This window comes from Vidua chalybeata, chromosome 15 (genome assembly GCF_026979565.1).
Source record: "Vidua chalybeata isolate OUT-0048 chromosome 15, bVidCha1 merged haplotype, whole genome shotgun sequence".
Classification (NCBI taxonomy): domain Eukaryota; kingdom Metazoa; phylum Chordata; class Aves; order Passeriformes; family Viduidae; genus Vidua; species Vidua chalybeata.
The window spans coordinates 15,270,150-15,296,112 of record NC_071544.1 but is presented as its reverse complement, the minus strand read 5'-3'; the positions used below and the strand labels follow the sequence as shown (position 1 = coordinate 15,296,112).

At 49.4% G+C, this 25,963-nt stretch overlaps 2 protein-coding genes across 4 annotated transcripts; both read left to right on the top strand.

Annotated features, from left to right (window-relative positions):
• The first annotated feature begins 69 nt into the window (after positions 1–69).
• Positions 70–24,150, top strand: BRD8 (bromodomain containing 8). 3 transcript variants are annotated; one of them, XM_053956702.1, is made up of 27 exons: positions 70–176; positions 452–548; positions 1,367–1,436; positions 1,700–1,749; positions 2,620–2,742; positions 2,884–2,964; positions 3,394–3,458; positions 4,029–4,165; positions 4,587–4,802; positions 6,047–6,191; positions 7,325–7,534; positions 7,947–8,227; positions 8,716–9,171; positions 9,517–9,610; positions 9,821–9,867; positions 10,209–10,423; positions 10,686–10,778; positions 10,956–11,024; positions 11,712–11,889; positions 12,531–12,635; positions 13,552–13,596; positions 19,112–19,384; positions 19,783–19,986; positions 21,225–21,370; positions 22,071–22,157; positions 22,484–22,552; positions 23,496–24,150. In XM_053956702.1, exons 1-27 carry the CDS (start codon positions 158–160, stop codon positions 23,716–23,718), a joined length of 3,798 nt encoding a protein of 1,265 aa, XP_053812677.1. In that variant the 5' UTR covers positions 70–157; the 3' UTR covers positions 23,719–24,150. The 3 variants fall into 3 exon arrangements, with proteins under 3 accessions (XP_053812677.1, XP_053812678.1, XP_053812679.1); XM_053956703.1 differs by lacking the exon at positions 4,587–4,802; XM_053956704.1 differs by lacking the exons at positions 19,112–19,384; positions 19,783–19,986; positions 21,225–21,370; ... (1 more) ...; positions 22,484–22,552; positions 23,496–24,150 and adding an exon at positions 14,676–15,088.
• Positions 23,645–25,823, top strand: NHP2 (NHP2 ribonucleoprotein). The gene is made up of 5 exons (XM_053956716.1): positions 23,645–23,726; positions 24,467–24,685; positions 24,803–24,872; positions 24,943–25,048; positions 25,549–25,823. Exons 2-5 carry the CDS (start codon positions 24,538–24,540, stop codon positions 25,672–25,674), a joined length of 450 nt encoding a protein of 149 aa, XP_053812691.1. The 5' UTR covers positions 23,645–23,726; positions 24,467–24,537; the 3' UTR covers positions 25,675–25,823.
• Positions 25,824–25,963: the final 140 nt, after the last annotated feature.

Genomic DNA, 25,963 nt, shown 5'->3' with positions numbered 1-25,963 from the left:
ATCAGAGCCCGCTCCTGAGGCAGAGGGGGCGGGGCCCGGGCAACCAACTGCCCGCGCGCGCGCGCACAAGGCGAGGGGGGCGTGGCAGCGCTCGGCCGCCTCCCGGCGGGCTTTGCGCGCGGTGCCGCCCCTGCCGCCCTCAGGGCCGGGCGGGAAGATGGCGGCGGGGCCGGGGAGTGAGTGCGAGGCTGGGCGGGAGACGCGGCGGGGAGCGAGCGGCGGCGGGGCTGGGGAGGAGAAGGGGCAGAGGAATGGCCCGAGGAGAACGGAGCGGTTGCGGAGGGTCCTCCCGGGAAGAGCCAACGGGGGGCGCGGGGTGGGGCGCGGCCAATGGGTCCGGGGAGGGGCGGGGCCAAAGAGTCCGGGAGGGGCGGGGCCAGCCTTGGCGGCGCGGGTTCGAGTCCCGGTGTGCCCGGGCGCTGCCCCCGCACACTCCTGCCCTGTCCCGCAGAGCACAAGCTGCTGAGCGCCGGCCCCACCGAGCCCTGGTCCATCCGCGAGAAGCTCTGCCTGGCCTCCTCCGTCATGCGCAGCGGCGACCAGAACTGGTACGGGAGCGGGGAAGGCGGGCGGCACGTGCACAGCACCGGGGCAAGGCACGGGGCTGTCACCCCGCTGCCTCTGTTCAGAACAAAGATGGGTGTAAGAGGTGTTGAAGGTGTACCTGGAGAGGCACTTTGTTCCCTTCGTAACTACTGTGTAAAAGTAGAGGTGTGCTCATCAAAATAAAGAGCGATGAGAGCTGGAGAGGGACTTTGGGCAAGGACACGGAGTGTCAGGACAAGGGGAATGGGTTCAGACTGACAGAGGGTTAAGTTGGAGATTAGGAAAAAATACTGTAAGGATGGTGAGGCACTGAAAAGGGCTGCCCAGAGAAGTTGTGACTCCCCATCCCTGCGAGTGTCCATGGGCAGGGCTTGGAGCAACCTGGGATAGTGGAAGATGTGCCTGCCCATGGCAGGGGGTTGGAACAGGATGATCTTTCAGGTCCTTCCCAACCTATTCTATGATTCTGTGTTCATAATTAAATGAGGTGAGTTTTGGACAACGAAGATATTTGGTAACAGATTCCTGTGCGCTGAACCTATAGCTCTGTTTTACTGTATTTTTCTCCTCACTAAAGTAAGGGTTTTGTGGAAATGTAATCACGTAACCAGATGCAAGAAACTTGCTTTTCAAAGCAAAGGAGTGAAGTTACTGTTTATTAGAAGCAGTTAAATATTTTTGAGAATTGTACTACTCCGCGGTGAGTTTATTACGTTTAGCAGGGTTATTCAATGATGTAAAGAGAGGTTTTCATCTTTTCTCTGCATGTTGGTTGGGGGAGAAGGTGAGTTGATGGTGACTTGCCATTTCCCTCCCACAGGGTCTCAGTCAGCAGAGCCATCAAACCTTTTGCAGAGCCAGGACGCCCGCCTGACTGGTTTTCCCAAAAGGTAAGACACTGACATTTGAATCTTGGACACCAAATCTCTGCACAATCAGAAAAGCCATATTGAGGATGAATTTAGGATTAATTGTTCCATGCTTTATCCAGTACACAGTTACTAAGTAAGGCTAAGTAAAGAGATCCTTCACCAGGCATGTGATTAAGCTGTGAAATTCCTTGACTCGGGAATTTGTGGATGTCCTTGTATTTTGTTGTGTCCTGCTGTTTGGGCAAGCAAACTGTCCTCTGACTTCCTTTGTTTTTTCTCAGCACTGTGCATCTCAGTACTCAGAGCTCTTGGAGACCACAGAAACCCCAAAGTGAGTACAAAGTCTGACCCCAGCACAGCCTGCAGCAGCTGAGGGGGGGACTTGTGGGTTCATACAGCAAAGTCCTTGTCACTGTTAAATTACTTTCTCCCCCAGCCAACTCCTCCCAAAAGGAGCATTTCAGAATGAGAAAATTCAGGTGGAATAGCTGTTGTGGGACAGTTGGGTTAGGGTTTGTCAGATGGGAAAGATAATATTTATTTGGCTGGAATAAAACACTGCATCTTTGCCTTACTGATCAGAAGCTTTACACATAAATTTATCATTCAGAATAGAGGTAGAAAAGAGAAGGAGTGAGAAGGGAGATGTTTTGTATTTGTCACTATTTTGCAGTGGTTTCTTACAGTTTTCTTATCAGCATTATCATTACAGCTCTGTGATCTCAGTTATTTACTGCTCCTAATTCCAGGCATTTTGTTTGAGGACTTCACAGGATGTTAACTTAAAGATGGGATGTTCAAAAGTAATATTCGTTTGCGACTGATTTGTTTGTGAATGATCTTCAGCACTAGAGTTGCAAAATCAAAGAGCTTAATAGAGTTAGTGAAGAAAAAATAGATGTTTCTTCCTGTGGAGAAAAGAATTTTCTCTTGAAGTGGAAGGATTGATTTCAGGTTGAGACTCTTTAGTGGACTTGCATCTTTGATCTGAAGACTTTAACACTGGGTGAATTAGCAAAAATTTGCTGAAAAAATTGTTTGAACATGGTGCTGTCCAGTATAATTTAATGGAATTGGAGGAAGTTGATTTTTTTTTTTTTTTTGCATGAGCATGTCATTTATGAAAAGCAGCCATTTATGAAAGAGGAACTGAGTTTTCTTGTGGTTTGTGTCTGAGTTTTTCTTTTCTCTTATTCTGTAGAAGAAAGCGTGGTGAGAAGGGAGAAGTTGTGGAAACAGTGGAAGATGTTATTGTGCGGAAACTGACTGCAGAGCGGGTTGAGGAGTTGAAGAAAATTATTAAAGAAACACAGGAAAAATACAGGTACATGACAGAGGTGTAAAATGTTGCACACCTTAGAGTATTGTCCTGAAAAAGCAGTCCAAGTGGGATGGTGATTGGGGTGAAAATGCTGCTTAAGGTGTCCAGTTCAGTGCTCAAAAAGTAAAAAGATTTTGATTACAGGCAACTCAAGAAGGATGCAGAGCTGATCCAGGCTGGACACATGGATAACAGACTGGAGGAGCTGTGCAATGAGATTATGATGTGAGTTATTTCATTATTTCTTCTGAGATTGTTGTTTCCTGACACTCTGTTTGTCCAGCATCTCTTGCATAGTTTGGGTTAAGAGAAATGGGGCAGATGCTTTGGCCTCTGAGGGGAGACTTGGCTTGGACTGGGGGATACCAGCTGGTGTGGAACATCCTTTGGGGTTGCTCAGTAAAGAGCTTGGCCATGGCTTGCAGAACCATGTTTGCTGCCTCCATTCTATCAATTACCTGGAAGTGAAATTTCCTGCCCAGTGTGTCATTCTCTGGCTCTGCTTCTCACCTTGGGGGATTTGAGCCTGAGTCCACAGGAGTGGTTTGATGTTGTCTGGAGGTAACAGGGTGGGCAGCAGTAAAACACATTTTGAAGGGGGAATCAAGGGGAACTGAGACACCCTGTGACAGCAGGTTTTTGTTCTTTGTACAGAAAGAAAAAAATGGAAGAGGAGGAGGCAGAAGTCAAGAGGAAGGCTACAGATGCTGCTTATCAGGGTAAGCTGGAAATGAGGTGCCTTCGTTTTCCTCAGACCAATGCATATATTCATAAGAACATTTAGAAAATACTGAAGTCTTGTTGAGACCTGCAGGAGGAATTCCTTGATCCTAGAGTTGGAGAGAGAGGCTGTATTCTCTTTCCAGCACTATATTTGTAACAGGGTGAAAGGCAGAGGCTTCTGAAAAAGGAATAAAATCTTCAGGAAAAGTGTATCCAAGGGAAAGCAGGATTAGTAAGGAGCTCTTTTAGAATGTCAGGCTTTTCACACCTTTATTTTCCCCCAGTCACTGAAGAAAAGAGGAAGAAACTTTTATTCTGAATGTTTAGTTCTTCATAACTCTTGGGGCATTTAATTTGGTGGTGGGAGGTGGTAAATACCCAACTGCTAAAGAAACCCACAGCTGGAGTGCATTATCCAGAGCCAGTATTATTTGGGAACTGGGCCTAGTGGAGTGCAAGAAATTCCTATAACATGAATTGTTCTCTTAAAATTCTTCAGAGGTAACTCTTGGGGACTGAGCACGATGGAGTCACAGAATCTCACTGTAGTTTCTGTTCTCTTCCAGCTCGCCAGGCCATTAAGAACCCACCTCGAAGGCTCACGGGGGTGATGGTTCGTTCTCCTGCTGGCTCCACCTCCCCGGGCGGGGATTATTCCCTCGGAGATCTGTCCCAGCCTGCTGGGGATGAGGCCAGTCCAGGGGTAAGGATCCTTCTCTGGGTGGGAGGGAAAGCCCAGCTTGGGACATGGGGCTCTGCATCCATCACAGAGAAGGGGCCTGGGGAGAAGCCCTTGCCTTGCTTTGCAGCCTTCAGGTGCTGTAGTGTGGTTGGTGACAATGCTGCTGGAGATCCATGTCCTCTTCCCTGTCTGTGGTGATCCGGTGCCTGGATCAAAGACCGTGTAGGGGCATCAGTGGGTTGGCCAGGCAGTCTGTGAGTGCCTGGGAAATGGCTCTGCAGGGCAGGGAAAGGGTGAAAGCACATGCCTGGAGTAGGAGCAGTGAGTGAATGGAGTAGGTGTCTGTGGTGTGCTGGATCAATGCTCTTGGGGGAAGCAGCAAGTGGGGCTGGTCCGTGTGGTGGAGTGTGGCTTTGAACAGTGTGGTTTTTCTCTTTCTCAGGTCACGCCAGGGACATTGCCCAGCACCCCAGTTGCCTCCTTCATTGGAATCCCTGACACCCCTCCAGGCTCTGCTCCCCTGGATGCCCCCATGACCCCAGTCACTGATGATTCACCCCAGAAAAAGATGCTAGGACAAAAAGCAACTCCGCCTCCTTCCCCTCTGCTCTCAGAGCTGCTGAAGAAGGGCAGTCTCCTGCCCACAAGCCCCAGGCTGGTATGGAGCTCTCTGCTCATATATGCAAGCACACAAACAATTTGCTCCAGACTCTCTCACTGAAAAAGGGGGATCTGCAAAGAATTTTTAAAAATGTGCAGTTTTGTGAGAGTCCCAGCAGAAGTGATAATCTGAGAGGTATAAATACTCCTGTGAGCTGCAGAGTTGAGCCCCTTTCCCAGCAGGACTGCAGGGCTCGTGCAGCAAGTAGGACTGGCTGTCCCCTCAGTCATAAGGAGTTGGAGTTGCAGGGTTTGCTAGAGGAAATAGTTCTCCTCAGGGAAGGGAACTTGTTAGTCAGCATCGTCCCCATCAGCCTCCATGGTGTTCCTGGTGATTCCTACACTGGGCTCACAGTTCTTTACACCTTGTCAGGAAGTCCTGTTTCAATATTTTTAATGTGTACAAGAGTAGGGAATCCTTGAATGGCACTTATGACCTATACAGAAGTGCTTCAATTCTCTCCTAATTGTAGAGAGTTACTAAAATCACTGTGATGAGAACCCACTTGTGGTGTTAGTGACTTGGGAAGTCTTAGGAGATGCTGACACTGTTCAGAGCCCAGTCTGAAAACAGCAGCCATCAGCTTGCTTGGGACACAGATTCCCTGGGTTAGTGCTTGTGTGATGGAGTAGGTGTGTTGCTGTTGATTTTTTTCTTCTTAGTAGTTAGATTTAGGGTTTTTTCTATTTGTTAGCTTGGGTAAATGTTCCATTGGTTTTGTGTCTGCAGGATGTCATATAAAGTGAAGCAGGGAAAGGTAATGGCTGTGGAAGGCTGAGTTGTCTTTGTAGGAACAGGACTGGTTTGCATCTGTTTGAAGGTCCATCATAGGTTCACTGTGTGACCTCGATCAAGTTACTTTCCATCTTGGTACTTCTGTTTCTCTTAACTCAAAACAAGGGATATTTCTGTGCCATCTCAGGGTCTAGAGAGACTCATATGTGTAAAGGATTGTGAGGTCCTTGAACAGAAGAATTGTGATAGAGCAAATGATGCACTTGGCCTCGCCTCAAAGGAAGATAGCACTGCAGCTGTGTTACAGCTGAAGAACAGCAACAGTTTCAGACTGTCATGTTCTGCACTTGTATGAGGGGCCTCAGGCAGGGACTAACCTGAATAAAAACTGCAGAAGAAATGCTGGGACACCAAGTGCTGGTCCTGTTCATGGAGGTGCACATCTGGCAGAGAATCACTGGTGTGGTGGTATCTCCAGGTACTTGAGTCTCGTCCTCCTTTGACAGGTCGGTGAAAACGAAATGGCAGTGGCTTCTGGTCACATGAACAGCTCTGGAGTGCTGCTGGAGGTAGGAAGTGTCCTTCCAGTGCTGCACGGTGGGGAAATGCAGTCAGCACCTGGTGCTGTCCCTGCATCTCCAGCTGCTTCAGGTAACTCAGGCCTCTCCCTGTACAGTTCTCCCTTAAGATGTACCTTCAGACTGTTCTGTGCATTTTCTTGGGGGAAGGATGATGTCTACCTGGCTGGTTTGAGGGCTTCTCTATCAGTTGTATTCCTATGTCTGTAGCCCTGTCCATCTCACCCCTACTTTTTAAGACCCTAATCCTTAAAAGAGTGACTGAAACAATTCGGCTTGATTCAGTCCTGATCCATGCAGTCTGGTTTTCTGGGTTTGGCACTGGCTAATACCAGTGTAGAAAGAAAGGGTTTGTTCACAGGGAGTTGGGGGAAAAATGGTCTAGATCTGATTCCCAACATGTCAAATGCAGCTCCCTGTGGATCTGGAGAACTCATGTGCCTTCCCTCTGCTGTATCTTAGAGATCTGTTGATAATTAGACCACTGAGCTCCAGAGGAAGTTCCACAGAGTTGGGGGTAAGGGGAACACTGCAAGACTGCATTGGGCTTTTTCAGAACAACCTGCCTAAGGAAGTTTTATTTCTCAGCTCCTGCTGACCAGTGATTTAATCACATTGTCTGCAACTGAGAATTTAAAGCATGCATTCATACAGAATTCCATACAAGTAATCTTGCTTTCCTTATCCACATCTGGGTTTTTAAGACCTGTTAATTTGGTCCAGACAGTTCAATAAATTCAGACTGGAAGTTACAGCTAAGATGAATGGCAACCTTTGAGATAAGAGGAATTCTCCAGGAAAAACCTGCAAGGAAATCCCCTCTGCTCCCTCCCAGCTCCTGTGATGACTGTTTGTCTTGGCTTACCTTGTGTGGCTCTCTCAGCACTGTTTTTCAGATTTCCCATAATTGTTTTGGGATGAGCCTTTGGAAGGGCATCTCTGTGCATGTGTGGCTTAGTCTGTCCAGCCCTTGCAGTGAGTGCAGTGTTCTGTAGCTGCATGATTCTGCCTCAGACTGCACACACAACAGGAGTCTTGCATTTTTTGGTGCAGGTTTTCTGTACAGCTTTTGGGACTCTTTATAGGTATCTCTCCATGTCTTTTCCCAGAAGAAGCCATCAGACAGTGAAGAGCCTATGGTGGCTTTGTGGGCTTCAGTGGTGGCTGCTTCTTGCTCATGTGCTTTTCCCTTCTACTCTCTGTTAGGTGCTCCTACGCTTTCCCGGCTTTTAGAAGCTGGTCCTGCACAGTTCACCTCACCTCTTGCTTCCTTCTCCGCTGTTGCCAGCGAGCCTCCAGCTAAGCTCCTGCCACCCCCAGTAGAGCCTGTGTCCCAGGCCACTATTGTCATGATGCCCACGCTGTCAGCACCAGCCGTTGTGCCACCAGCTGCAGCTGCAGAAAGCGTAGCCACAGGTGCGTGCCTAACTACGCACTCAGAGGTCGCGTCCTGCTGGAAAGCAGAACTTCCCGTGGGATCCGCGCCCTGCGAGCTCTCAGCTGGGCCTTATCACCTCAGACTCGCCATCCTGGCCAAAAAGGATGGTTATGGCTGGGTTCTGGAGTAAACAGATGGTTTTAAACGGGGTTTGCTGGGTGGGGGTGGGGGTGCTGGTGATTTGCTGGACTGTGGTTCAAGGGCTGGAATCTCACTTTGTCTCTCCTGTGGGAAGGCAAACCCATATTTGTCTTTTATTAATCTAAGCTGTGGTGGGGTGGATGGGCCTGGGATACTTGTGGTTGGTGCTTGGTCTTACCCACTGCAGTGTTTGTTTATGTGGGGACTTCTCCAGCTTGGTCTCTGACTGTCCCTTTCATCCTTGTGCAGTGAGCCAGCCAGAAGCCTGTGTTTCCATGGAGGCAGTCTCTGATTCCCATACTGTGACAGTGTCCATGGACAGCAGTGAAATATCAATGATCATTGATTCCATCAAGAAAGAGTGCCTGGGTTCTGGGGCTGGCAGCACTGCAGGATCTTCCAAAGATCACTGCATGGATGGGAAAGAAGATCTGGATTTGGCTGAAAAAATGGATATTGCAGTGTCCTATACGGGGGAAGAGCTGGACTTTGATACGGTTGGAAATATTATAGCCATCATTGAGGACAAGGTAAGTGGGGAAAGCAGAGTGCCAGTGCCTTTTGCTCCACATTCAGTTGGGTTAATCTCAAATTATTGCTGTTCACCAATTTAGTTTAAACAAGCAAGAAATAACTATTCCAGAATGCACATTCTCACCATCATTTTCCAGATCAACATGAAAGGACACCACTGCTGCCTGTCTGACACTGGTGGTCCTTTTCAGAGTACAGAAATAAATGTCTTTCTTCCTTGGAGGGTAGGGTTTGGGTCATGTCTCTGGCAGACAGATGAGCACTGCTCACAGAATCCTTTCCAGGAGTGTCATACTTCTGAAACTGAAGCTTCAGGAGAAACTCTCACAGGGAGTGATACAAATCTGGCTACAAAAAGGCCACTTTGTAAACGGAGTAGACTGGGATTTCCACAATTGTTTCAGTACCATATAACATGATTTCTTCTTTAATCCCTCTTTCTGACCTCAGCCTGCACTGCTGTGTGTTTGTTTTGATAATAAAGGTAGACGACCACCCTGAAGTCCTGGATGCGGCAGTCGTTGAAGCTGCTCTGTCTTCTTTCTGTGAAGATACCGATGACCCTCAGACCCTTCCTGGCCCATGGGAACATTCAATTCGTCAGGAGCATGAGAAACAGGCCCAGATGCCACAAGTGTCTGTGACTGTGAAGCAGGAGAGACTGGAGTGTGAGGAGCCAGAGGCAAAGGGAATTCGAGACCTAATGGGCATCAGTGAGCTGGGGTCAGAAATAAAGACTGAACTTGCAGAGCAGGACCAGAGCCAGCTGGGCCCTGAAGAAACCATACCAGCAACTGCAAGAGTGACAGAAACACCAGAGCTTAGAAACCAAGAGATAGAAGAAGATCAAAGAGCAGCTGTAACATCAGGAGAGACTTCTGAAATCAAGATAGAGTCATCCCAGGCAGAAGATGCAGTGCTCAATCCAGTGAAGACAGAGGTATGTGGTCACAGAGGCTGCCTGGAACTGGTGTGGGGAAAGAGAGGAGCAGCTGTGGCAGGTAGGAGCAAAGTTTAGAAGAAGGATGAGTGCTGGGTTGAAGTGACCCTTCAATGAATGTGACTGACTGTTTTCCTGGGAGTCAGGCTGCTGATGTGCAGAGCAGCTCTGCTTTAGGCAGTACCTTTGTGTATCTCCCCCCACCCATGTGCAGAACTGCAGCTGGGAAGGTGCTCAGTGAACCTCATTGCCTGGAGTTAGGTTAGGGTGAGTGAGATGTGCCCACACCTTCACTGAAGTAAGCTGACACAAACATCTAGATTTGTGCATTTCTCTTCCCTCCAGACCCCACCTGATGATGATTCATCCCCTCCACAAGTCCCAAATGTGAGTGAAGACTCCTCACAGGCTGATGTTCAGCACAAATTTGAGCTGTCAGGTAACTTAATTCAGCTAGGAAATCTTTTACATGAAACATTATTAGCTGGATAGTTGTTAGTTATCTGGTTCAGTTTTTTTGGGGAGGAGGGAGAAAAGATACCTCTAGGAACAGTGGTAATTACTGCAGGACAGTAGGCGTTGGTGCAGGAGCTTTTGTAGGAAAGGCTGCTTGGGAGAATCAATCTTTCTGCATTTCTTTCTTTCACAGAGTCAATGAAGGAGGAGGCCCAAGCCCTGTTTAGGAGTCAGATGAAGGTAATTCCCCGTTGGTTTTAGTCATCTTGAGCTTATTAGCAACATCTTGGTGCTGCTGTCTGCTGAAAGGCAAAGCTTGTGTTCAGCTTTCTGCACTGGGAAGTGAGCAGTCTGCAGCTGAAAGGGGGATTGCTTCAGAACGTAAAGGTGTTTGTGTATGTGCTTCTGGGTCTGTGGGGACGTGCAGGGCAGGCTGGAGAGACTGGGGTTTTGTGGAAGTGCCTGTACAGTTGTCAGCAGCTTCACAAGAAAATCACCTTGCTCACAGAACCGTAGTTGCTTTGGAGGCACCGAGTGGCTGCTGTAGCTGGCTGTGCCAGCTGATGGACTCTGTGTTTCAGGATGGGCAGGGTGAGGAGGATGATGAGGACGGTGCCAGTGAGGCTGCCAGTTTGGAGGAACCCAAAGAAGAAGACCAGGGTGAGGGGTATCTCTCAGAGATGGATAACGAGCCCCCCGTGAGCGAGAGCGACGACGGCTTCAGCGTCCACAACGCGCCCTTGCAGTCGCACGCGCTCGCCGACTCCATCCCCAGCAGCCCGGCCTCCTCGCAGTTGTGAGTGTCAGGGCACACAGGGACTGGAGGATTCCCATTTCTGGTTTGCTGAGTGGGTCCTAAGGGAGAATTTGTTGATGATTTGTTTGGTTCTTGCTTACAAGGGCAAGTGTGCAGACGGCGCTCCAGTACCAGCTCCCACTTTTTCCTTCTGTCTTTGGTGTGGATTAGCATGGGCATGTCAAGGACAAAACAAACCATGAGTTTTCTGCTCTGAGGCAGTGATCAGACTCCTGAAGGAATTATGTTCTTTTCTTCCCAGCTCAGTGTGCAGTGAGGACCAGGAAGCGATACAGGCTCAGAAGATCTGGAAGAAAGCCATCATGCTGGTTTGGAGAGCAGCAGCTAATCACAGGTGAGTTTGATGTCTTGGCAGAAAGAAGTGACTAATCCTAGACAAGTTTCCACTCTCCCATCTCAGAGGCTTATCTCTCTTGGGAGATGATGAATCATACAGACAAATGAGCAGGAGAGCATGAAACAAATACTTACCAGCAAGGACAGGCACTGAGTGGACTCTTTTTCTCTGCAGGTATGCCAATGTCTTCTTACAGCCTGTAACTGATGACATAGCACCAGGCTACCACAGCATCGTGCAGAGGTGAGTCTCAGCAGTCTTCTGTCATTAGAACTCTGTATGTTTGCCTGTTTGTAAGGCATTTCTGGCAGGAACAATGTAGTTTTTGCCTGCTGTGCAGACTTGGAAAAGTATTCTTTTTCTGACATGACTCAGTCAGAAGCAGGTTTCCCCAAGAGCAGTCATCATCCGTAACAGGCACGTGTCTGTACACAGTCCTGAGTGAAGTACACTGACTTACACAGAACGTTTTATCAGTAAGGTGAAACTGATCTGTTTCTCCCAGTTTCTATCCAAGAGTAGGATTTAACCTTTGGAATTCCTAGAAGCTGTTCTTTAAGCAGTATTTTTTACTGTCCCAGACGGTGGACTTTTCTGGAAGAATTACCAGAATCCCCTACTAGCTGCTGAAATCTCTTGTAAACAGTTCAAGCTCAGTGGCTGCAGCTCTAGCTCCTTAGTTTCTCCTATCAGTGGTGAGTGGAGAAGGCAGATGCCTCTCCTGAGAGATCTCTGAGGCTGTTTTTACTATTCCAGGTAACTGCTGGACACCTTGGGTCTTCTGACCCAGGCCTTGGTACTGGGGAGCACAGCCCATGGGGGAGAACCTGTTCAGCTAAATAGAACAGGCTCTGTAACTAAACACGTTACAGAGCCAGGGCTGTTTCCAACAGCATTTCTGTTGCAATTTTGCCTGCATTTCTTTCACAGGCCAATGGATTTATCTACCATCAAAAAGAACATTGAGAACGGGCTGATCCGAACCACAGCCGAGTTCCAGCGGGATATTATGCTGATGTTTCAGAATGCAGTGATGTACAACAGCTCTGACCATGATGTGTACCACATGGCTGTGGAGATGCAGAGAGATGTCCTGGAGCAGATCCAGGTAAAGTACTGAGCTGAGGCCAATGCAGGACAGAGCATCTGCCTTGGTCCATAGGTCTGGCTGTAAGACCACAGTTTCACTCCCAGTGTGTTTGAATGCAGTGGGTCCTGTCCTTCCCTGCTTCTTTCTCATGGTAGCTCAAGTGTTTGTGTTGAACTAGATTGTGGGTGAGTTAAAAGTAATGCAGCAAATTTTTTAATATGTTCATCCCAGACCAATTTCAAATGTAATTTCCTTCAGGGAAATGCTTAGGCCAGCAAGAACCAGGGTGTGGTTCAGGAACAGAAACAAGTAACAAGAACGGTGAATGACATGGGACGCGGCGGCTTCTTTGGGTGGCTGTGCTGATTTATGTTGATACAAAGTGCACATGAAACTGCCCTGTGAATTTATGCTATTTAAAATACCCTTTGAAGCAGAATGCCCCAGCTGGCAGGGCTGAATTTGAATTGGGGTTTTGTAGTTCCTCAGGACTTGTGGCTTCTGAGGTAAATTGGGGAACTTATTCTGAGCAGCACACAAGGAACTGAAACTGCCTCTGACCCAGTCATTCCCAGCCTGTGGTCTGTGATAGATAACTGACATGCACTTACTGAGCTCGTTTTGCTTGACAATCTTAACAGAGTGTGGTTTCCTTGCAGCAATTTCTGGCCACACAACTGATGATGCAAACATCAGAGTCAGGGATCAGTGCAAAGAGCCTGCGGGGGCGAGACTCCACTCGCAAGCAGGATGCTTCGGAGAAGGTGAGAATGCTGCACCCTCTGCAAGGGCACTTGGGATCTTCTGAAGAATCCCAAGATACTGCATGAAGTTCCCACACCAAGGAGGCAAAAGTTCCCACACCAGCATCTTCACATTAACAACTTTTCTTTAAATGTGTCTATTAATTGTATTTCAGTTCTGGAACTGTACAGCATTCCAGAGACAGGTCTCATGAGTTTTTTTCTGTAATCCAAATACTTCTATTACCTGTTTTTAAAAACAGGTGATAAAAACTGTAGGGACATGAACAGTATTGGAAGAGGTATGAATACTCTCAGGCACATGGTGTGACTCTTGAGGATGGGCCTGCAGGGCAGGGAGTTGGACTCAGTGATCCTTGTGGTTCCCCTCCAACTCCACAGATTCTGTGAATCTATGGCATGGCAGAAAGGTGAAGGGAATTGCCATATCCTTCACTTTCTAGTCAGGTTTTTAGAGCTAGAGAATCAGTCACCTCTGGTTTGCTGTGTAAAATACACCAGAGAACCTTTGAATTCCACACTGATCTAAGCAATGAAGATTTGTGGGTTTTTCTTCTGTAAAGACACATGCAAACTTGATGAAGTGATCTTAGATACTCTCTGGTGCACACAACACTGTGACAGCAGGGGCTGCCTGCTTAGTTCTAGTGACAGCTGCACCGAGCAGGAACTGTTTGGTAGACCAGGAAAACTTGCTGTGGCTGTGGAGGGAATATCCCTTTCCTGGCATTCTGGCTCTCGCAGTATCCCTCTTTTTGTCTGTTTTTATGTTCCTGCTGCATAAGACTGACGCCCTGCAGGAAGGGGAGTGGGGCACATGTTCCTCTATGCTCATGTGTGGGCTCAGTGCTTCTGTGTGGTGTGTGCATTTCTGTAGCTGATGCCTGATAAGTCCTTCTGTTTGGCCTTTTAACAGGACAGTGTCCCAATGGGCTCTCCTGCCTTCCTTCTCTCTCTCTTTGTAAGTATTGAAAGGCTCCAGCAGGTTCTGCAGTACTGCTGCCAGGTGCTCTGCTCCTTGTCTGGGTGATCACTGCACTGTCACAGCATCCTTAGCACTGCAGCAGGGTGTGTTTGACTTGGGGGCTGCACCACTGTGATCTAAGAAGAGATATCTCAGTCCCTTACTCTCAAAATGGGTGAGCGGGTGGGGCTTCAGTCTTTTCTTCTGGTTCCAAGTGGTTTTTGTCATCTGCTTTTGCTTTTTTCCATGACTTCTCTCCTGCTTTCTTTCCATGTAAGTGGGAAGACAAACCAAGTGGTGCAGTCCTGTAGTTCCTACATCTCTCATGTTTATACAGCTGCCCCTTCTACATGTCCGAGGCAGTACAAAAGGTCTTGGGAGAGTGAGGAGTCAGCTGTGTGTCCTTTATCCGTTCCTGGTTCAGAAAGCAAATAAGACTCTGCAGAAATATCTTGCTCTGTGCCCGTGGTGATCTGGAAGTGTTTGGAAAAATATTCCCTCTGTGAAACCCCAAGTCTCTGAGTTACTGTGAGGAGAGAGAGGAGGAAGATGGAGAGCTGTCCTTATCTCTCACATGTATCTAAAGACAGAGGAGTACTCCAGGAAAGGCAGCAGATCAGCCAGAGAGAGGATCAGAGGAAGCTCTCAGCTCACCTTCTGCTCGTGGAAAGGAGCTGTGTGGAGGAACTAGGGAGCTAGTGCCAGGGCCACTCAGCTGGAGGAGCACTTCTCATAGGGATCAGCACCTGATAAGGTAGGTTAGCCAGCAGTTTTCCTCTTCCCACCTTAAGCTAGAATCTGCTGCTTCGGAGAAAGCCTGCACTGTCCAGGCTCCAAAAGCATCTGTCTGGGCCAGAGGTGTTGCCTCTCTCTGCCCTGGCTCCAGCAGTGCAGAGATGCTGCCAAGCCCAGCACCCTGTTAAGTTAGGTCTGCAGGCAGGCCTTGGCAGGGACAGCTTCCCGTTCTCCTGATGGGAAGGCGTGAAAAGTTGTTGCCAGATACAGAATTCCCTCTGTCCCTCCCTCCCGCGGTTCCTGTGGGGTTGTGTAACTCTGTTTGTTTGCCTTGTGAGCAGGACGGAGGCACCAGAGGGCGGCGCTGCGCCATCGAGGCAGACATGAAGATGAAGAAATGATGCTGCAGACACAAAATTCCAGCAGAATCCCAGGCATCCGGAGCTGGAGTGCAAGCAGGCAACTTTTAACAGCTGTTGGAGGAGGAAGAAAAGCTGCAGGTCCATTTCTGGGACCTGGTTCACCACCTTCGCTTGCCCTTCTGGAAAGAAGTGTCGTGTCAGAATGTGTAACCCAAAGAAACTTCCCTAGAGGGGAAGACCAGCCCCCCTGCCTGTTTTAGGGCAGTCATCTTGGGCTTCACACATCAGTGTTCTGGTGTTAGCTAGCAACTGGTGGCTCGTACGTACTGTAATGTGAAGTGTACAGATTTTTACTAGTGATGTGTAAATGTGATGTATATTAAAATCTGGGAACAAAACCCGTGTGCAGTGTACTGAGCACCGCAGCTCTACAGGGAGGAACCCTGTGGTACAAGCCTGGATCCCCACCTGGAATATCTGCAAATATAATTGTTTTCCAGTTATCCCTATAGCATACATGCATGGCAGACATCTGGTTTTAGAGACAATTCATAAATCACAGGAATGCTGCACAGTGCTTGGATGGAGAGGAAGATTCCCCGCTTGAGTGTGTGAGGATACAGCACCACTGTGGTGACACTGGAGATCAAACCTTGAGAAGTTAAATACTGCAGTCTTCTTGGAGCTTTCCTTAGGTGAAAATGCATTGAAAAGGACTTGACATTCTTTCCCCAGAGATCTGGGGAGGCTGCACTAGTCAGAGTTAAAATCTCTGATCCCAGCACCCGTGGGCAGGAGTGCCAGTACCTGGTTTCACATCTGAGCTTGTGCACTGTTTCCACTGGGAATTACAGTCCTTTTCCTCAGCAACATGAAGGTTTAAGTTCTCTGCGAGAATTTCCAAGTCACTTTCTGCTTATATGACCTGAGATGAAACTTGCATGTTTTCTGCCCACACAACCTTTCGTGGGGGAAAAAAAAACAGCAGAATGACACCATCCTTGATTGCTGCAGCAGCTGGGAGTGCTCTGCACTCTGTGCAGCATATCCAGGGTGCAGCTTTCTGGTAGACAGGTTTCAGGAAACTGAGTCACTGGGATTAAGACCAGAGGCATTGTTCCCTTATCCAGTAAGAGCTCTCAATTTTCACAAGTTCAGTGTTGAAGTTGGCCATGCCTGCTGTGTCAAGTCCTGTGTATTGCTGAGGTGAATTTTCACCAAGAGTCACCTTACTGATGTGGAAATGCTGAAACTCCCTTGGATTGGTGATTGGTTAATTGTCTTTTCACTGCTAAACCCAGGAGCAAATTTCTGGTTTGAATTGTTATTTTTCTCAGCAGAAAAAGTTACAGGGGTCTTTGTCTTTCATTCATTTTATGGAGTGATTTCAGTTAGGGACAAACATTTTAGCATTGCCTGTTGTGACAGGACAAGGTACTGGTTCTAAACTAAAAGAGGGCCTATTTAGATAGATGAAGGGTTTTTTTGACAATGAGGGTGGTGAGGCCCTGGCACAGGTTACCCAGAGAAGCTGTGGATGCCCCATCCCTGGAAGTGTTGAAGGCCAAGTTGGACAAGGCTCTGAGCAACTTGGAATAGTGGAAAGTGTCCCTGCCCATGGCAGGGGGGCTGGACCCAGGCAGTCTTTAAAGGTCCCTCCCAACCCAACCTGTTCTGTGATTATAAGTTGGAAAAAAACTCTGTGCATTCCTTTACTTCATTCAGCTGCTCAGAGCAGGGCCAGCTTCAAATATTTACCTTATACCCAGTCAGCAACTTGTCATCCCTGTCTCCTTTCGCTGTTGGGCTCTGAGAAGAGTCTGGCTCCATCTCTGTAACACCTCTGTCCTGCCACTGTCCCTGCTGGAAAACTGAAGGTGCAGCATGGGAGAAGACCTTTATCAGACCCTCTGGTAATCTGCTTTCATCACAGCAAGCTTTGCTGTTCCTTCCTACCCTTGGTTTCTTCTCCTAACCAGGTATTTTTCTCTCAGCCTTTTCTCTTGTCCCATGACATTTTAATAGTCTTTAATGATATTTAAGAGCTTTAAAATTCCAAGATAGGATTTTCTCTATGGAGCCTCATTCCCTCTTATCCCAATTTATCATCTCATGCTCTGACTACTTACTAATTCTCTTCTTCCTAATACTTTGTTCTAATCTGTCTAGTACAGAGCTGATATTTTATTGTGCTGCATGTCCCAGCACCCACCCTTTTACAGACAGATAAAACTGTCACCCCTTTCTGGTTTTCTTCTTAAATGACAAGTTACACAGCATAGGCTCAGTCATGTTATATTTAAGCTTCTTTAGGGCTCACAAATGAATCCCAGTGGGTTCTAAGGTTTATTCACTCCCTCAAATTGTTCTAAAATCTCCCCTGTTGACATTTTAATTAGATATAGTCTCTCAGACCCATCCCAAGAGAAGGTCTCATGTGAGTTCCTCTGTGGCAACTGCTGATAATGATGATTAATTTGGTTTTTCCAACTGGCCCTATTTTCCACTGAGATGTTTGGCACTGATCGTGTGTCATCCCCACTGATCATCTGGCAGCTCTCTGCTTCTGATGTTTTTGATGAGGTTTTTTGTTTTTATTTGCTTTTATGTCTTTAGCAAATTGTTCTCTTTTTCTTTTTTTTTTTTTTTTTTTTTTTTTGCCTACTTTATGTGGATTCTACATTTCATTTATTAGAGTTCAGGCTTTTATCATTTTTCTTGTTTTGACATGTAAGTTCTTTTTAAAGGCTGTCTTTTTTATTTCTAACAGCTTTTTCCCAGAACAGCAAGGGTTGTGCAGTGTCTGATCTCTGCAAAGTGAACTAAAACTTTCCAGTTTGAGAGAGGTTCCTTGCTAGTGACTTATGTAGCCAACATAATTAAGAACTGTCAGGCAATTCTTAATTAAAAGTTCAAGTCTGTGTCATTTTGTCTGGAATTGATGTAGAGCTGAGCTGTCTGTGATTATTTCACTCATCATGTCTTGCATTAACACTGCTGTTCTGCTCTCTGGCATCTTGAGTCTTCCAAGATTTGGTAAAACTGAACATAAGGCTGAAGATCTCTTTAATCTTATGCCCAAGTTCCCAGGACTTCCTGATTTTCAACATTTATCCCTCTGGAGCACAGAAGGATGGTCACAAGTGATCAGATTACCCCAGGCTGAGGCTTTTCTGTGCCTCTGCGTGTGGCAGCTCTGCTGAGGCTGCAGGAGAGAGCTCCAGGCACAGGCTTTCTCCTCAGATGGAATCTCAGTTTGCCCAACTCCCTCACCTGGAAGCTGAGAGCAGGTAATGTTATCTCCTACCTCATCAAATTTCATCTGCTGCCACTGAAGTGAACTTTGAAAGAGGTTTCAGAAGGACAGGCTTCCAGATCCCAAGTCTGCTTGCAAGTTCACAAAACAAGCAAAGCGGTTTTCTCATCCCAGACCCAGTGGATTCTGTATTTCTCCCAGTTATGCACCATAAGCTGAATTTGGAGCTGTGCCAGGAGTCCTGAGAATGGAAAAGCCAATCTGTGAGAAATGTACTTGTTCAAAACTCTGAAAAAATTAGGTTGTACATAATTAACTGAAGACTCTAAAGACAGTGTTAATTAATGCACAGAATTCTCCATAGGTGCAGCATCCAGGCAGCTCCATTCAGTGGTAAGATGCAGGTTTTGTGACATCCTTTACTGTTGTACTGTGACTCTGCAATCAATTCCCCAGGCTTAGAGGACTCAGAGTGCACTCATGCAGTAGAAGACATTTAGGCATGGACTAATGAGAGATTAAATGAGTGGTTTCTTCCTTCTTTAGAGAATGCAAACTTTTATTTTCTGCTGTGGATAGAACTGTGCCTGTTGGTGTGTGAGTGTGGTTATAATTGTTCTGGCTCAGGTACATGAGATATCACCATGCAGATAAATCACTCCTGCTGCTTTCAAAACTGTGTCTGTAAGGTCCTTAAAGTAAGTTATCTCCAGTATAAAAAGTTCTCAGGGGGCAGCAAGTGGAATTTCAGTGAGTTCTCCTTGGAGTCACCAGTTGTTCCCAACACTCAGCAGCTGAGGAGCCCCAGCAGGGCTCGGTCTGAGCTTGCTGGATGCCTTCAGCACCTGAAATATGGAGCATCAGCAAAGCCATGTCCTTCCAGGCAGCTCAGCATGCCCTGAGCAGAGTGATCCACTGAGCAGGGCAGGGAGAGAGCACAGCAAAAAGCACCAGAAAACCTGAAATTCAGTTGCTCTGAAGCACAGTTTGTGTTGCAGAGCTGCAGCCCTGCCATGTGCTGTGTGATGAGCTCAGGGGTAGGCTGCTCACCTCAGAGTCCTTCCCATGCTGTGGCCCTCCAAGCGTGTCAAGAAATGAGCTGATCCTGGCAGTTCTGGATCAGGGTACAAAGAAATTGCTGTATTTTCATTGTTTGCAGATGGGCCATGCCTGGAAGTCTGAGTTGGAGTCTCCCATCAAGTCAGAGAACAGTGATTTCCAGTCTCTTCCTGACTGGGATTCAAGCTTGGATCTGGATGTGACGAACTGGAGAAATACTGAGGAGGAGGCCATGGGGAAGCGAGAGGGGAGCAGACAAGAGGCAGACGATGAGATGGAGCTGAGTGAGCCTCTCTGGAATGATGATAGTGAAGATTACCACGAGGCAGAGAAGCCATGTGAAAGTGACATTCCTTTCCAGTTCCTCTTGGAGGTAGGGCTGTTTGGATTACAGGAAGGTGGGCAGCATAGTTCAGGCCCTCCTGAAACATTGGGGTTTTCAGGGCCTGCACCATCCATACCAACAGAAACAGTTTGGGGGCACAGCACAAGTTCTGGGTTCACTTTCTCCCCAGCCCAAGTCCAGCCTTTCCTCCCATTTGGAGCTCTCACTGCACCCAGGCAGCTGTTTTGCCAAAACACAGCTCACCCTTAAGCACAGAAATGTCAGAGAACTGACACTGTAATAATAACACAGGACTTCATCAGATTCTACAAGGATTCCTAAAAATGGAAAGGCGTTCGTGAGCGATTGCAAAAATAGCATCTCTGCTGTTTATTTCTTCTCCCTTTTGCCTTCACAATTTGAAGTAATAAATCACTGTCTTGCAGGTAACCCAGATGTTGGAATCTTTCTGCATTGGCAGCACAGAGTCATCGCAGACTCCGTGGGATTATTGTGGCTCAGGGAAGCAGAGTGACAGGGAAGAAGTGAAGTGCCAGGAAAAGACCACAGGAACAGCAGTCTCAGGAGCAGAGGAAAGTCAACTGCACATCCTGGCAAAAGATGAGGAAGAACACATCCTGGGAAGAGAGGTAGGAGAGTGGTGGTCCTAAAAGAGCCTCTGGCCCTGGAAAAGAGATGAGGCAGTGAAGGTAACTAGCTCTAGAAGAGATGGGGAGCCCCAGGTTCTGAGAGGGGAGACAAAACACACAGGAGGAGAACACAGAAAACAAAATGTATGAGGGAAGGGTGTTTTTTATGTATGGCTATGTATCTTTATAAACAGGAAGCTTGTTACAGATGAAACCTTCAGATGTGAGTTGGAGGAATTGCTCCTTGGCAGTGTAAAGGTGACTCATGAGAGCTGGCAGGCTGCTCTCAGGTTTAAGGCAAGGTTGGAATACTTGCCTGGTTCTAATTGCTGTGTTTTGCAGCACAGCTTGGCTGGTTTCAGGCCCACGTGGCTGTGCCAACAATAACCATCTGCCCCTGGGGACTGTCATGTCTTAGAAGCAGGCACTGTCTAGCCTGGGTTTGCATGAGTCTTGTGTTTGGGGGCTGTGGGCTCCCACCAGCCTGCTGGATATTCCTGGGAAAGCAACACAGCAGTGGAGGAACAGGGCCATTTTCCCACACTTGTTCTCTTGCAAACTCAGGACACTGGAGACAAATAAGCTCCAGGATTTCACCTGTTCAGCCAGGACAATGTGTTCCCAGCAGTTACTCTGCTCTCAACTGCTGAGAGCAGTCCCAGCAACTCCCTCGCTGTTCTCCCAGTGGTCACAGCCAAACACACAGTGTCCAGTTTCTTTCTGAGAAGTCTGCTCGTGCTTCAGATCTGTTGAGGATTCTGCATGAAATCCCACTGAGCATTTTACTGGCAAACCACTGCAACAGCAGCACCGCTCTGCTTCCTGGCTGAGTCTATTCCCTGTCATTTTAACGTGGGAGTTTGTGAAGAAACAACCTTGTTGAACTCCAGGGGTTCCTGTTATCTGAATCTGGAGCTTTAACAAGCCTGAGGCAGTCTTACCTCAGCTCCTGATTGCCCTCTCTACATCCATGACTCTTCCCAGAGAGCAGACACAACACTGGGCACCACTCAGCTCCCCAGGGTTTGTGTCAGCCAGGGGTGGATGTCATCCAAGAGATCAGACACAGCTCCTGCTGGGAAGGTCTGAGTGAGGTCAAACAGCATCCTCTGAGTAACAGAGCAGGCAAGCTCCCAGCTGAGCCTGGATGCAGGAAAGGGATATGCAGCAGGCTGGCTTCTAGATAAAGGATTCAGGTAATGTGCTGCCATTTTAGATGTACCCTCTGTGCTCTTCAGGGCAAGACTCAAGAGACACCTGGAGAACCCCCTTCAGATGAGCTGCATCCACCTGAGATGAGTGCTCAGGCCCTGGATCAAGATGACAGTGACAGCACCTCTGCAGCCTCAGTGCTGGACTCCACAGGCTCTCCCAACGTGCACCTGTAAGTAGCTGGTTCTGCACTCTTGCAAAGGCAGCAGAACAGAGCCATCCCCCTTGTCACACGTGAGAACAAGTGCATGGCACAGGTCACATCCAGGAAGGTGAGATAGCCAAGCAGAGCAGGAGGGAAGGAGGTAACTTGTGCTATCTCTGGATTTGCTGGCATTATAGGGCATTGATCCTAAGATGGAGTGAGAAGAGTAGAGATTAAATAAGAGATTATATGGCAAATACATGTTTTATGTTTTCTCAAGTCAAATAAGCCTGGTGTGAGCTGCACATCACACCAGACAATGCACAGCCCAGCATTACCAACCCCTTTGAGCAGGTGCAGGTGTGTCAGTCACATGCAGGCTCTGCCACATGTGTGATAACCTGCACAGCCTTTCAAAGGAAAAATGTGGGATTTTGGGAAGAGAAACTTCATAAAAAACACCTCAGTAAAGTTCTGAACTGCAGAGCAGCTTGAGGTTTTCTATCCAATTTGGTCCAGCTCCTTATCTCAGCTTTGCTTTTACCTCTTGTCCTGCATCTTCCTGCACTCTGGATGTTCAGTTGTGCATTCTGAGGCAGAACACTCCCACCATCACACTCAGAGGCTTTTTGTAGCTTCATCCACCTGGATGTGGTGGGAGCCAGCAGAATTGTCACCTCCTACTTTGTCTCGAGTGTGATGATCTGGCAGTATCTTCACTCCACAGGCTGCAGCCAAGCTGGAATAAGCCCCTCCAACACCTGATCCTCAAAAAAAAGCTCCTGTCCATCTGGAGGATGATAGCCAGCCACAGGTATGTGGGAGCAGAGGGCTGCACATGTCCTGAACACACTGCCCTGAGTCCAGTCCCAGCTCCTGTGTCACCAGTCCCAGTCCTCCCCTCCCAGGGGCTGGCCTGTCTCTCCAGGACTTTGCTTTGGGAACAGCTGCCTGCTGCAGAGCTGGAGAGAACACTGCATATTGATTTCCTCTGCTTAATGTGGCAGAGCCCAAATGCTGCTTCCTACACAGCTGGCACAACACTGGCTGTGCATCGGGGCCAGCAGGGAGAGGCAAGCCCTGCTCCATGTTTTTGGAGCAGGGACAGGCAGAGAACATTCCTTGTCCTTGTCCCTGTAGGTTCAGCAGCCCGTTCCTGAAGCCAGTGTCAGAGAAACAAGCCCCTGGATACAGGGATGTGGTAAAGAGGTGAGTTTGTGGAGGAAGTGCTCACTGGCTGATCTCTCTCAGGTTGTTTTTTGTCTTTGGTTTCCAAAGGGCCAGTGGGATGGTTTCCTCCCTCCTTTTCCAGAGTTTGGCTGACACCAGCATCTCCCACTGATTCCTTTCAGTAAAACTCCCTTCTGGGTAATTAGAACCTGGAAGCTTGCACTGACTCTGGAGCTGGTGGGAATTGTGCCTGCCCTGTGCAGGCATTGCATGGCTGGCTCATTCCAGGCACAGTGCCTGGGCAGAGGATCCAGGCCCTGCAGCTCAGCAGTCCCTTCTCCCCATGCCTGGAATGTGCCTCGGGAGATGCCCCCTCCTCACCCGCTGCGAGCGCCCCAGATGTTTCACTCTCAGCACAGAAGTGGGTCATAAGAATATTTCCCAGAGAGATTAATGGCATTTTTTCAGAGCTGAATCATGCTCTATTCTGGTCACAGTTGTCCTCTCTGCAGCCATTCATTTTCCCATTCTGTCAAAATAAGGGAAGTAATATTTATTGCCTATCATGTTCCCCTTACCAGCAGTGCTATTTTTGCTGGTGGCACCATTCGATCTTTAGGGAGTTTAATAGATACCTATTTTAGTAACTTTTCTTTCTCCACTAAGACCTGGACTGACTTCCTGAAGACTAATTACTGCTTGCCTTCTCTGGAGCTCAGCATCCCATTTTTTCCAGAGGTGACTGCTAATGACCTGCCAAGTTGATTGGATAGCAAGTGTCGCATTGGCTGAGCTCACTTTTGTGTGGCTTGGAAGAAAAGCCTCTCTCACTCCCCCCTGTGTGTCTTGAGCAATAAAATTGATTGAAAATAGCTGTGCTTTCAGGGCCACCCTGAAATGAGAACAAGCACATTCATACAGATCCCAAAGGATGCCAGGCCCTGGGCTGCAATTTCATTCTTCTCCTCTCTGTCTTTTGTAGACCCATGGATTTAAGCAGCATAAAGAGGAGGCTGTCAAAGGGACACATTCAGTCCGTGATGCAGTTCCAGTGTGACCTGATGCTCATGTTCCAGAACGCCGTGATGTACAACAGCTCCGACCACCACGTGTTCCACGCGGCTGTGGAGATGCAGCGAGAGGTCTTGGAGCAGCTGCAGGTCTTGGCTGAAGCCCTCCTGTTGTCCAGGGAGAGGCTGGAGTGAGGCAGAAGGTAACCAGCCCTGCCTGAGGCCTCTCTCAGCTGGAGCAGCGTTGTCTCCGTGGGTCAGGGCATCTCCTGGGCTCAGGGGATGTGCTGCCGTGGCCTCGGGTAGATCTCATTCTCCCCAGTGCTGGCTGCTGGGTTGATGGGTTGATTCCAAGCAGTTTTTGGGAGGGTACCATGTTGGAAGCCTCCATTCTTTTTGGGAAATGCAGCAATGTAGCCCTGCAGGGAGAAAAGTTCCCTGGGACGAAAAACAAGAGAGAAAATCCTGTGTGTGGCCAGGAGGATGAAGCGGGCGCAGCCCCTGAGGGTGGCTGGCTGCACGCCGGGCACGGCAGCGTTCCCGCGTTGAGGTTGTTGTGATCTTGTGTTGGGTCGGGTGGGTCCAGCGTTACCGACCACACCCAATAAAGGCCCGTGTTGAAGCTTGTCCCGGCCTGCCTGACACTGGGACCGGGACTGGGACTGGAAGGGGTCCAGAAGTGGAACTGGGACTTGGTCCAGAAGTGGAACTGGGACTGGGACTGGAACTGGGACTGGAACTGGAACTGGGACTTGGTCCAGAACTGGGACCGGGTCCAGAAGTGGAAGTGGGACTGGAACTGGAACTGGGACTGGAACTGGAACTGGGACTTGGTCCAGAACTGGAACTGGGGCCGGGGCCGGGAAACGCGCGCCGGAGCGCGTGGCCGGGGTGGTACAAACACCGCTCGCCATTGGTCGTCCCGGCTGTCTGTCACTGCCAGAGCGGTTGCCGATTGGCTGTCGGAGAGCTGGCGGGCGCGTGCCCCGGAAGCGGAAGCGGCCTGGGGCGGCCATGGCGCGGGAGAAGCCGGAGGCGGCGGCCGAGGCGGAGGCGACGCCGGAGCTCTCGTACCGGGAGCAGCTCGATTTCCTGAACCCCATCGCGCAGCCGCTCGCGTCCCGCAAGCTCACCCGAAAGCTGCTCAAGTGCATCAGGAAAGGTCTGGCGGCGCCGGCATGCGGCGCGGGTGGGCAGGGGCCGGCTCATGGCGGGGGCGCGGTGCGGTCCCTCACGCTGCGGTTCTCACTCAGCCCCTCACGCCCTGGTTCTCTTGCAGCGACCAAGCACAAGCAGCTCCGCCGCGGTGTGAAGGAGGTGCAGAAGTTCATCAACAAGGGCGAGAGGGGGTAAGTGCTGCCCTGGCCCCGGCCCTGCGCGGCCCCGCCGGCCCGGGCGCTGACGCGGCTCTCCCTGCAGGATCACGGTGCTGGCCGGAGACACGCTGCCCATCGATGTCTACTGCCACATCCCCATCATGTGCGAGGATAGGAGCCTCCCGTACGCATACGTCCCTTCCAAAACGGTGAGTGCTGCGCCGGGGGAGGAACCGGCCCTGCTGACAGGGAACCCGGCGAGGAGCCCGGGCTGTGACCGGAGCCTTCCCGGGAGGTGCAGATCCGGTGCCCGAGTAAAGAACTCGGTGTTTGTCCCTGACCAAGGCACAGAAGGGACAGTGGGGAGGTGTAGGAATCACTGTGGAATCACAGAGCTGTCTGTCATGATCGAGTTCCTGCAGCAGCTCCGGGACAGAGCCAGCTCATCTTTTCCAGGCTTCTCTGGGGTGGGGCCAGCTCTTTTGCAGACAGGGACTTGGGTGGGCAATCGGTGTCTTTGGAGCTTCAGCCCCGGTGCAGGCAGCTCTGCAGACCCACTCTGGGGAAGAATAATGGCACATGAACCCTGTGCCAGTCCCTTCTGCCAGCCCAGCTTGCAGCTTGCAGGAGACAAGCTGGGAAAAAGGTTCGTGAGGTTCTCACCTCGGGAAGGGACCTGGCCCCCCATGGCCTCCCTGTGCTCCCTCAGGACCTGGGAGCTGCCGCCGGCTCCAAGCGCCCGACCTGTGTCATCATGATCAAGCCCCACGAGGAGTACCAGGAGGCCTACGACGAGTGCCTGGAGGAGGTGTCGGCCCTTCCCCTGCCGCTGTGAAGAGCCGGGGCCGGGCTGTGCCCTGCGGGCCGTGCCGGGTCCCTGTGCCCGGGGGCCACACGGCTGTTTCTGGGCACTCTGCCGAGGGGACTGATGGGGGGATGCTGAGCACTGTGGGGTGAATAAAGGTGTCCGCGGGCTTGTACAAAGTGGTCCTGGTGCTCGGGGGGAGGGCTGGGGGGGTCCGTGGCTGGGTTAAAGCACAGCGGGGGCGGGGGTGAGGCTGCCCCGGCGGGAGCCGTGACTCACGGCCATGCCCCGCCCGTGGTACCGCCCAGCCCGCCGGGCA

Excerpts from the sequence above, each read along its gene's own strand:
- NHP2 (XM_053956716.1), top strand. The coding sequence starts at position 24,538 with ATGGCGCGGGAGAAGCCGGAGGCGGCGGCCGAGGCGGAGGCGACGCCG. Across the intron at positions 24,686-24,802 it reads GCTCAAGTGCATCAGGAAAG|CGACCAAGCACAAGCAGCTC; the intron begins GTCTGGCGGCGC and ends GTTCTCTTGCAG. Across the intron at positions 25,049-25,548 it reads CATACGTCCCTTCCAAAACG|GACCTGGGAGCTGCCGCCGG; the intron begins GTGAGTGCTGCG and ends GTGCTCCCTCAG.
- BRD8 (XM_053956702.1), top strand. Across the intron at positions 9,868-10,208 it reads TGTTTAGGAGTCAGATGAAG|GATGGGCAGGGTGAGGAGGA; the intron begins GTAATTCCCCGT and ends TCTGTGTTTCAG. Across the intron at positions 11,025-11,711 it reads TACCACAGCATCGTGCAGAG|GCCAATGGATTTATCTACCA; the intron begins GTGAGTCTCAGC and ends TTTCTTTCACAG.